At 34.1% G+C, this 12,098-nt stretch overlaps 1 protein-coding gene and 1 long non-coding RNA gene across 5 annotated transcripts in view; one reads left to right on the top strand and one right to left on the bottom strand.

The window, feature by feature from the left end:
- Window positions 1-10,869, top strand: part of LOC108317712 (sodium channel protein type 1 subunit alpha) — a 144,683-nt gene extending 133,814 nt beyond the window's left edge. For 2 of the 4 annotated variants that reach the window (XM_037745791.1, XM_017548385.2), the window contains exons 23-27: window positions 284-337; window positions 1,854-1,991; window positions 3,912-4,016; window positions 5,605-5,875; window positions 7,592-9,245. In XM_037745791.1, the coding sequence (XP_037601719.1) occupies window positions 284-337; window positions 1,854-1,991; window positions 3,912-4,016; window positions 5,605-5,875; window positions 7,592-8,769 (1,746 nt within the window). In that variant the 3' untranslated portion in view covers window positions 8,770-9,245. Of the gene's footprint in view, window positions 1-283; window positions 338-1,853; window positions 1,992-3,911; window positions 4,017-5,604; window positions 5,876-7,591 lie in introns of all 4 variants that reach the window. The other 2 variants (XM_017548370.2, XM_017548376.2) reach the window with 2 other exon arrangements.
- The window catches only part of LOC119474137, a 5,394-nt gene continuing 3,872 nt past the window's right edge, over window positions 10,577-12,098 (bottom strand). The window contains exon 2 of the long non-coding RNA XR_005203428.1: window positions 10,577-11,154. This is a non-coding gene — a long non-coding RNA (uncharacterized LOC119474137). The remainder of the gene's footprint in view (window positions 11,155-12,098) is intronic.

Raw genomic sequence — 12,098 nt, 5'->3', positions numbered from 1 at the left:
AAAAAAAAGATACCATGAACTCTAAAGAATTGAAAAGTATATTTGTGATTTGGTTATCAAATGAGAGGATATATCAAATGGCCATTTTGTTCGATATGTATTCCAGAAATAAATAGCCTAATTAAGATACTGTCTTGGTCCAAAATCTATGGATGGAAAACTTGTTTTGAAATATCTTTCACAAGTATTTCTTTTTGAAAATTAAATCGCTAAGAATATTTGTTAAACATCAGGTCTAAATTATTTTTCCTCCAAAGTAAAACGTGCATGTCCTTCTTAATAGGCCACATTTAAAGGCTGGATGGATATAATGTATGCAGCAGTTGATTCTAGAAATGTAAGTATTCCTTGTATTCTAAGTCTTTTTACAATATTGACCAGGTGGTAAAATTAATTGAACAAAGCATAAAAAACCAATGAAGTGATTCTATCTTGATTTAAAATATTTAGGAAAAAATGTGACAGGTTAATATTCAATCATAGCAATGTTTATCAGAAAGATCTTACTAAGATAATTCAAAACATGAATTATTTTGAAAATCAAAGTAACAAATTCATATATTTAGGAACTAACAAATATTTTCTCTTTTGTTTCCTATTTATCCACACATTATATAATTAGAAGTAATTTCAGTGTGCAGGACCAGATCTAAAGAAATACATGAATTCTATCATTAGTTAAAATGTATACTCACCTTCCATATTAGACAGTATGAAAAGTTATGGATATTGTTCTGTCAGCCTTAGATTTCTGTGATGGTTTCTTTCAAATAATCTTATTTTAAACCATATAAAAGAATGCTGTTATATGATTTTAGCATCCATGAATTGACTGGAGCCTTTATTAATGTTACTATCACTCCTGCGGCCAACAGATTCCTTTAAGTGTACATCACCAAAGTATAAGTCTATTTTATTTGATTTCAGCCTCTTTCAGGCTCCGTGACCTAAACTGAAATTCATGCTCATTCCAACTTTGCTCTACAAAGTAGAGTAAGATGTAGTATTTTCTATCAACTTTCATCTTTCTATTCTGAAGTCCCATCTGTTTAGTTTATCGTCATAAAGAATAATCTGCAGTCTTTAACCTGATAGTTCGGTGTTATCTTTCTCAAAATGCATTTCCCATTGTTTTAGTTATGTTGAGTATTGTTTTGACAACCTCCAGAGTTGCTTTATTTCACTTTGTCATTTATATTTTGTTTTGTGTGTTTAGTTGGTTTTAACTTGGTTGCCTTTAGAAGGACATGAATCTGTTAAAAAACTATAGTGACTATTTCACTCTATTACCAAATTATAAGTGATAGCCCATTTGTTACAAGCACAATCTAGGAACTAAATAATCAACTGGGAAATTATAAAATGGACTGTCCAGTTATGTCTACTTGATCTGAAAAATTCAATGACTGTTAGGTTAGCGTAGAGTGTCAAACATCTGAATGAACAACTCATTTCTTATTTGCTACATTATTTCATGCAAACATGAATGATTGTTTCTGAACCTATCCTATAGATATTTATACTTGAAAATTTTTTATTAATAATTTTAAAATTACTAAAATTCAGTATCTTAAAAACTTGCAAATTTAGCACTTTATTGTTCAAATAGAAAAGCATTATTTGTATTTATAGTTATAAAAATAGACTGTAGAATGTCACAATGGCCATATTTTTCACATGAAAACATCCCTAAAGGCTAATTTCAGAGATCTTTTTTAGAGGTAGTTGATTTAGAAAAAAAAAAAGCTGACATATTAGTAAAAATAATATTTCTATTGTCATGAAAAAGCGCCAGTGACATTTCCAGCACTAAAATGTATAGTAATATTTCACAAAATATTCTCCTTTGGTAGGTGGAACTCCAGCCTCAGTATGAGGAAAGTCTGTACATGTATCTTTACTTTGTTATTTTCATCATCTTTGGGTCCTTCTTCACCTTGAACCTGTTTATTGGTGTCATCATAGATAACTTCAACCAGCAAAAAAAGAAGATAAGTATTTCTAATATTTTCTCTTGTACTGAGATAGAAAATTATTCCTTAAAGTGTTTTCTCCACCAAATAGGTACTTGAATTTAGAAACCAAATGGGAGTATATATTATCATTTATATTTCCTTCCTCTCCGTTATTCACTACCTATATATTTCCAGCTATATAAAGCTAAGAATAACTGAGTTCCACACTCTTGTGTATAGGTTCATAAAGTTTTTCTCCTCTTATTCACTATCAAGAAACATTTCCTATCTTTAAAAAATAATGATAATTAGAACAAAAGTAGGAAGCAACCAAATATGCCCCTTTCCCAAAGGCAACTTGTTATTTTATCCCTACAACTACCCACTCCCCCTTGAAAATATGTTTTCCAACTAAATCTTTGCAAGAAATTAGGCACTGGATGTAAGCTTCTTCTAGTGTTTATACTTTTTTCTTTCATTGATTTATTTTATATATTCCCACTTATTTGTCCAAGATATTTGATTATAAGCTATCCCTTTCAATCTTGGAATTGGATGACTCTTTATTATTTATCATTTATAAGGCATATTTTATTGTCCCAATTATATATATATTATAAAACATATGGAAAACAAATAAATATCATCACTTGGAAGTAACTGCTGCCATTCACATTTTGTTTTTCTGTTCGAACTATTTCTACACACTCTTATTGTTGTGATTTTTAATCTATAATTATAAATTCCACTTTTGACTTAATGTAAGTATTTTCTCATTTTGTTAAAAGTATTCATATATACATTATCATAATTTACTTATATATTCCCCAATAGGTTGATAATTTAGATTGTTTTTAATATTTAGTGATTTAAATAGTACCTTGTTGAAAGTCTTTGTGCAAAAAGGAAAAAGAGAAAAAATAACTCTTTAATTATTTCCTTAGAATAAATTCCCACAGTGAAATATTTCACTGCCCCAGATATAATGTATCTACTCAAACTCCCAAAAACAGTGTATGAGCACCCATGCCACTGTTCCCTAACTGGCACCAAACATTCTCTTTGTTTTTTATAATATTTGATATTTAATAGGTGAAAACTGTATTTGATTTTAATTTTTAGGACTTTTATTACCTTAACTGTTACGACTTCTAGGTATTTTATTACATTTGAACATGTTCTCAAATGCTCATTAGCCATTTGTATTTCTTTTTTTATGTACTATTGCTTCATCTCACTTGCTCAGTATGATTGCTTTTTGTATAATGAGTGCTTGCTTTCACTACAGAACATTCTCCCCTCAATTCCCTTTTCTTATTACTAGAAGTACTCTGTAGTCAATATCAGGCTACTCCATTTCACTTACTTGCCAGTGTTCCAGCCTTGTATCCCTGCTGGTCTGTCCCATACTTACTATGCTATGCACTCTGATTTATCCCCTAAATCTCTCACTAATTTATCCAGTTTTCTTTTTATCCCTTTGCTCTAATTCTTGACAGAGTTAGAGTGATTTTTTTAAATAAGTAACTCCAAACCATCTTGCAGCATACATACTCTAATTATTTGCTACATTTGAATAAGAAATCATTGCCTTTAACATCATAAAGGCAGTGTATATAATATAAGATACCAAGTATTTATTATCTCAGTGAACCAAATTTCACCACTCACTAAGCGTATGGTCTTGGGTAAAATAATAAACCTTTTTGAGATTTGGGAGTGTTTTTCTTCATAAGATAATAATAATAAAGTCAATTTTGAATGATTTAGGGAATTAAATATTATTATCATACCTAAAGAGCACTTTCAATTTTTCAAATTTAAAATCCCAGATAAATTATACTAATTGGTTGAATTTTGCATTTCTTTTTTCAGTCATCCCTTTTCTATTTTAACATTGAAAAATTATGTACAAAAGGACACAGTTTTAACCAGTTTGATTTTTCTTTTCTATACTTTGGAGGTCAAGACATCTTTATGACAGAAGAACAGAAGAAATACTATAATGCAATGAAAAAATTAGGATCGAAAAAACCTCAAAAGCCCATACCTCGACCAGGAGTAAGAAATACCAAATGATATGGGGGAAAATATAAAAACAAAAACGTGTATGGTTGTCTTACAAAAAGAAAGTAGCTAACATTTTCAGTAGCAAACATTTCTTTCACTTTTAGAGCGTAATTGTATCTTTTATGGTAACAGTAAAAAAAAAAAAAAATTAATGACCAAAAAAGAACAAGGAGAAATAGAAGATACATCCTTGACTACAAGAGATTTAGAAGAACACCATTAGAATCCATATTAATTGGCCAATGGACACATAGACAATGTGATGTGCACACAAGAAAGTTAATCACACGATTCAAGAATGGTTGCCAAGTAATATCAGGGAAAGAAGTAAACCTTTGGATGGGGCTACAGGAAATGCAGTTTTCTAATACTTTAAAAAATTGATGAAGTGTTGAGTCAAATAACACCTTACTTCTATTTTATTTTTCACTAGAGATACTAAGTGTCTTAAAGGAGGAAAGAATTCCAGTATCTACTATTCATATGTATGGCTATAGAGTTAGACACTACTAATAATGTCTGCAGAAGTCAGGGTCAGTAATTACAATTTATGATGATAAATAACAATACTCATGCTTCCATGATGAGCCAAACAAACTGCTATGAAAATAGAGAGCTACTATCCCACACGATAAAGATTTTCATGATGATGATCTGAGAGGTTTCAGTAATTCCTAGGGTACATCAAGGAAACCAATACTAGTAAATATTCATATTGTGATGACCAAATATTGCCTTCCTGAGAATGATGAGAAGTATGTGCTTTTTCTGTTAAAACTTAGCACTGAAAGTAGAAATGAATCAACAATTCGCAGGAAAAATGTGTTAGAAAATACCCTCAGAATTCCTTAGTGGCCCAAAGAAAAAAGCCTGCAGATTGCCTTCAGTGACTACCAGTGGCAGAAGTGGGGAGTAGAATCACAGATCAATGACAAAGAACATGATTTTTTTTTTGACATAAACATATAAGAAATGTCATTCTGGTCTGATTATCCTTGTGCAGGTCCAGCATTCTATGTCTGACAATGTTAGCCAAGGGTATTTGGTAGAAGAATATGAGTATTGTCATATGTGGCATTTAAATACATAATGTTATAGATGTGTCCTGGAAATTCCAAATTCCCCTTAACAATTATTTGAGAGTACAACAAGTGAAATATTAATAGATACTATATTTTAAAATGGATGCATTGTCCAACTGATCATTGGAAAGTCTGGAAAAACAAAATCAAACAGGTTTCTTACCTTCTCATGATCTTAAAATGTTGATATGCATTGCATACCTTTGGAAGAAGTATATAGTATTCTGTGGGTTTTTTTTGTTTTTGTTTTTGTTTTTTGCTTTTTATCAGAAACACTCTTTGGACAAGGGATTGCTATTCTGAGAAATACACATTGGTAAATGGCAATTTAAATAACTAAATTTTAACAATTAATATGCTATAAATCATCCTTACAAAAATCAGGGCCAATGACCACTTTACAAGAAACTAGAAAGTCAATTAATGCAGAAAGTATTTGATGCTAATGTGCATGAGAAAACTCTTTTGTTGCTAAAAACATTTCTGTTTCTTTACAGAACAAATTTCAAGGAATGGTCTTTGACTTTGTAACCAGACAAGTTTTTGACATAAGCATCATGATTCTCATCTGTCTTAACATGGTCACAATGATGGTGGAAACAGATGACCAGAGTGAATATGTGACTACCATTTTGTCACGAATCAATCTAGTGTTCATTGTGCTGTTTACTGGAGAGTGTGTACTGAAACTCATTTCCCTACGCCATTATTATTTTACCATTGGTTGGAATATTTTTGATTTTGTGGTTGTCATTCTCTCCATTGTAGGTAAGAAACATTTAAAGTTGTTAAATTTAGTTTAATATAAGTGAAATAATCAAAATTAGAATCAAGGTCATGCCAGCAATCAAAGATAATCATTGTAAATATTTTGATATATTTTATCCAGGTGTGTTTGGTTTTTTAACAAAATGTCTCCTGCTATATGTCAGTATTGTTTCTTATTCTATCTATTTTATACATAAACAATATACTTAGTGTGAATGTAGTAAAACATCATTCATTTGAACTAGAACTGCTAATTAAATAAGATAAAAATGTTTTTAACATGTTGAGATTGAAGAACCCATACAGTATCTGATGGTTCTGTTAACAAGACTAGAAATTTAGTCTGGTACAGGAAAAATATTGCTTTAGAGAATAGACATGGAGTTACCAGCATATTAGAATATTAGTTGAAAGCAGCTGCAAGATAAGGAAAAGTATTGAGTAGAAAGAGAATAAAAATGAGGACTAAATGTTAGCAAATGCATATAGTAGGTTCTTTATGAGTATCATATAGAGATTTTATAGACAACCTTAAAAATGGGTTTATAATAATAATGCACAAGGGAAATAAAGTGGCTTGGGACATCATCAGTACTATACTTCAAAGCCTGGAACATATGACTAGCCTCATGAGCGATAACTCATTTCATTGGAAACAACTAAAGCTCTAGTAAAGTGAAAAGCATCCTTCTGTTGGCCTAAAATATTCATTCTTCCCTAAATAGGATGATATACCTGGGTCAACATTTTACTCTCCAAAACAAGGTACCTCTGACAGATTTTCATGCCACTCTTTCTCTGAAGAAATTGGCCTTTTATCCAACTCGTATGTTGTATATAGCCTTTGATTCCCGCTAATTATAATCCTTGGTTATAATTAGTGTGGCTAAGGTATAAGAGTTGTATTCTCACATATCTCCTTCTCTCTCTGTTACACACACACACTCTCTGTCTTACACTTAGTCTTTTCAGAATGAGGCGTTTAAACTTGAAGGCATTTAGTTTCTTGAACTCTTCTCTTTATCTTTACAAGTACGGTTTTTATCTAAAAAGCAAATGGAGATAGAAGCTTAAAAGAGGAAGATTGAGATTACAGTGTCAGGTACAGGAAACCAAAAACAATTGAGGTACAGCATTAGCTACAGGAGACTAAAAAGAGCATCAACCTGAGATCCTTTTAGAAATGCACCAGAACATACATAAATAAGTATATAAAAATATTAGAGTGGAAGTTAAGTAAGTATCAAGGTCATGGAGAGATGAAAGTAGCATCAAAAACTTTCAGATGGAAAAAGAGTAAATAGAGAATTTAGAATATGGCAATTTCAGAAAAAGTCACCGTATACGTATAAACTTGTACTTATACTGTTAGGCCACTGCTGTTCAGCCAGACATGCTTTTTTAACTTATTTTCTTTTTAAATTCTGACTTGGGACTTTATGTAAACTAAAAGTAGTTTATAAACATCCCTTAAAGATAAAAAAAAAAAAAAAAAGTACTGTAATCCTTAAAGTTGAAATTATTGCTGGAATTCAAAATTAAGATTTATTTATAATTTATATTATATACAATTATATATACATCATATGACTGTCATATTTAAGATAATATAACTGGGTTCAGGACTCTGAACTTCACCTCGGAACTTTGGAAGAAATATGTTTATTTTAATGCATAATTTCTTCATTGGTTGGTATTCTCATTGTTTATTCATAGGTATGTTTCTTGCCGAGCTGATAGAAAAGTATTTTGTGTCTCCTACCCTGTTCCGAGTGATTCGTCTTGCCAGGATTGGCCGAATCCTGCGTCTGATCAAAGGAGCAAAGGGGATTCGCACGCTGCTCTTTGCTTTGATGATGTCCCTTCCCGCGTTGTTTAACATCGGCCTCCTGCTCTTCCTGGTCATGTTCATCTACGCCATCTTTGGAATGTCCAACTTTGCCTATGTTAAGAGGGAAGTTGGAATCGATGACATGTTCAACTTTGAGACCTTTGGCAACAGCATGATCTGCTTGTTCCAAATTACAACCTCTGCTGGCTGGGATGGATTGCTAGCCCCTATTCTCAACAGCAAACCACCGGACTGTGACCCTAATAAAGCTAACCCTGGAAGCTCGGTTAAGGGAGACTGTGGAAATCCATCTGTTGGAATTTTCTTTTTTGTCAGTTACATCATCATATCCTTCCTAGTTGTGGTGAACATGTATATCGCAGTCATCCTGGAGAACTTCAGTGTTGCTACTGAAGAAAGTGCAGAGCCCCTGAGTGAGGATGACTTTGAGATGTTCTATGAGGTTTGGGAGAAGTTTGATCCCGATGCGACCCAGTTCATGGAATTTGAAAAATTATCTCAGTTTGCAGCTGCACTTGAACCTCCTCTTAATCTGCCACAACCAAACAAACTCCAGCTCATTGCCATGGATTTGCCCATGGTAAGTGGTGACCGGATTCACTGTCTTGATATCTTATTTGCTTTTACAAAGCGGGTTCTAGGAGAGAGTGGAGAGATGGATGCTCTCCGAATACAGATGGAAGAGCGATTCATGGCTTCCAATCCTTCCAAGGCCTCCTATCAGCCAATCACTACTACTTTAAAACGAAAACAAGAGGAAGTATCTGCTGTTATTATTCAGCGTGCTTACAGGCGCCACCTTTTAAAGCGAACTGTAAAACAAGCATCCTTTACATACAATAAAAACAAAATCAAAGGTGGGGCTAATCTTCTTATAAAAGAAGACATGATAATTGACAGAATAAATGAAAACTCTATTACAGAAAAAACTGATCTGACCATGTCCACTGCTGCTTGTCCACCCTCCTATGACCGGGTGACAAAGCCAATCGTGGAAAAACATGAGCAAGAAGGCAAAGATGAAAAAGCCAAAGGGAAATAAATGAAAACAAATAAAAATAATTGGGTGACAAATTGTTTACAGCCTGTGAAGGTGATGCATTTTTATCAACAGGACTCCTTTAGGAGGTCAATGCCAAACTGACTGTTTTTACAAAAATCTACTTAAGGTCAGTGCCTACAATAAGACAGTGACCCCTTGTCAGCAAACTGTGACTGTGTAAAGGGGAGATGACCTTGACAGGAGGTTACTGTTCTCACTACCAGCTGACACTGCTGAAGTTAAGAGACACAATGGCTAGTCAGACTGTAGGGACCAGTTTCAAGGGGTACAAACGTATAATTTTGGGATTGTTTAACATGAAACACTTTAGTGTAGTAATTGTATCCACTGTTTGCATTTCAACTGCCACATTTGTCACATTTTTACAGAATCTGTTAGTGGATTCATCTTTTTGTTAATCCATGTGTTTATTATATGTGACTATTTTTGTAAACAAGGTTTCTGTTGAGAAATAGACTAAAGGACCTCTATAACAGGTATGCCACCTGGGAGGTATGGCAACCACATGGCCCTCCCAGCTACACAAAGTCGTGGTTTGCATGAGGGCATGCTGCACTTAGAGATCATGCATGAGAAAAAGTCACAAGAAAAACGAGTTCTTAAATTTCACCATATTTCTGGGAGAGGTAATTGGGTGATAAGTGGAGGTGCTTTGCTGATCTTGTTTTGCAAAATCTAGCCCCTAGACCAGGTAGATTGTTTGTGGGTAGGCCAGTAAATTTTAGTAGGTGAAAACGTCATCCAAATGTCTGGAGTCACAAATTTTATGGGTTTTGTTTTTGTCATGTTAAAAAAAAAAACTGAATAGTGAATATTGCCCCTCACCGTCCACCCCCAGAATACTGAATTGATTAAAATAACTCTTTATAAATTTCTGCTTTATCCTGCACTTTGTTTAGCCATCTTCAGCTCTCAGCAAGGTTGACACTGTGTATGTTAATGAAATGCTATTTATTATGTAAATAGTCATTTTACCCTGTGGTGCACGTTTGAGCAAACAAATAATGATCTAAGCACAGTATTTATTGCATCAAATATGTACCACAAGAAATGTAGAGTGCAAGCTTTACACAGGTAATATAATGTATTCTGTACCATTTATAGGTAGTTTGGATGCTATCAATGCATGTTTATATTACCATGCTGCTGTATCTGGTTTCTCTCACTGCTCAGAATCTCATTTATGAGAAACCATATGTCAGTGGTAAAGTCAAGGAATTGTTCAACAGATCTCATTTATTTCAGTCATTAAGCAATAGTTTTCAGCACTTTAACAGCTTTTTGATTATTTTTAAATTTTAAGTGGATAACATATGGTGTATAGCCAGACTGTACAGACACATTAAAAAAAAACACACCGCTTAACCTGTTAAAAATGTGTTTAGAATTTTATAAGCAAATATAAATACTGTAAAAAAAGTCATTTTATTTTATTTTTCAGCATTATGTACATAAATATGAAGAGGAAATTATCTTCAGGTTGATATCACAATCACTTTTCTTACTTTCTGTCCATAGTACTTTTTCATGAAAGAAATTTGCTAAATAAGAAATGAAAACAGGACTGGATAGTTGTAGATTTCTGGTTTTTTAATTACATTTGCTAATTTTAGATTATTTCACAATTTTAAGGAGCAAAATAGGTTCACGACTCATCTCCAAAGTATGCTTTGCAATTGGAAAAGGGTTTAAAATTTTATTTATACTTCTGGTAGTACCTGTACTAGCTGAATTGAAAGTAGTACTTACTTTTATTTTTTTCCTTTTCTTCTAACTTCAGTTTATGTTTTCATTTCTTCGGAGTAATGCTGCTCTAGATTGTTCTAAATATAATGTGGGCTTCACAGTTTTGTTTTTTTTTTTCCATGAGAACAGAGAGTAGTCAACTTATATAGTCAATTACATCAGAACATTTTGTGTTTCTTGCAGAAGCAAACCATAGGCTCCTCTTTTTCTTAAAACTACTTAGATAAACTGTATTCGTGAACTGCATGCTGGAAAATGCTACTATTACACTAAATAATGCTAACCAACATTTAAAATGTGCAAAACTAATAAAGATTACATTTTTTTATTTTATTGTTTGCCCAGTCACTTTTTGTTAACAGAATATTGTAATGACATGGAGATTTTTACATTACAAATTGAGGGAGAAGGGGAGCACCCACACACACACACACACAGGCATACCTGGGTTGACAAGAAAACCTAGGGTAAATATGTCACTGGGGGTAATGAGCTCCCAGAGTTACATGCAGCAGGTGTGTTCTATGTTAGGAGGAAAAATTGGTGTCAGTGGATAGCTGGTGACTCTAGGAGGAAGAGAAGTATGGGAGTCTAAGTGATGGTGGATGACCATTTGAGCTATGAAAAAAACTCTTAAGTCATCGTTTAAAAATTTAGAGTTGCCATGTGTGTGGGATACTGTGTTTACTCCTTCAGAGCCACTCACCATGCTTCTCCATCATTCTGTGTGTCCCAGAAGGGTGACTTCTACACATTGCATCAATGGGCTCTCCTACCTTTAAGCTCCCAATTGGTTTGGCCAATGAGAAACACTGGTGGGAAAGCACCACAGAGAGAAAATTGACATAGGAATATTTATTCTCCAATTCTTTCTTTTCTGGGTTGCCCTAGGTTGGCACTGGATTCATCCCTCCCCCCCGAAAGTCATATTCCAGTCAGACTGCCCCTCATACAACTGGAGCTGCTTTCTCTGGGGCCTGGTAATCACTCCTCCCCTTGCTCCTTCAGGTCTGCTGCTGCATTGAGAGTGCTTTCTCATTCCTTGTAGCTTTCTCTTAACATTGCCAACATCTTTGTATATATCCCCTCCATGAAAATCTTCTCTATGACTCATTTCAGCATGTCCATCTGTCTCCTGCCTGGCTGATACAAAGTGATTCAATAGCTCATGAAAGTCAGCAGGAAGCAAAGATGTACCTTCCTTCAGCTTAGGGGCTTAATCTTGCTAACTCTAGCAGATAAAGAAAGACAGGGATAGGAGTGGTGGTTCATGCCTGGGAGGCCAAAGCGGGTGGATCACCTGAGGTCGGGAGCTCGAGACCAGCCTGACCAACATGGAGAAACCCCGTCTCTACTAAAAATAAAAAATTAGCTGGGTGTGGTGGTGCATGCCTGCAATCTCAGCTACTCAGGAGGCTGAGGCATGAGAACTGCTTGAACCCAGGAGGCGGAGGTTGTGGTGAGCTGAGATTGCGCTACCGCGCTCCAGCCTGGGCAACAAGAGTGAAACTGCATCTTTTTTTTTTTTTTGGACGGAGTTTCGCTCTTGTTACCCAGGCTGG

Source organism: Cebus imitator, unplaced genomic scaffold, assembly GCF_001604975.1.
Source record: "Cebus imitator isolate Cc_AM_T3 unplaced genomic scaffold, Cebus_imitator-1.0 Scaffold10, whole genome shotgun sequence".
Lineage (NCBI taxonomy): Eukaryota > Metazoa > Chordata > Mammalia > Primates > Cebidae > Cebus > Cebus imitator.
Note: the sequence above shows the minus strand (reverse complement) of the source record. Positions and strands in the feature narration are given on the sequence as shown.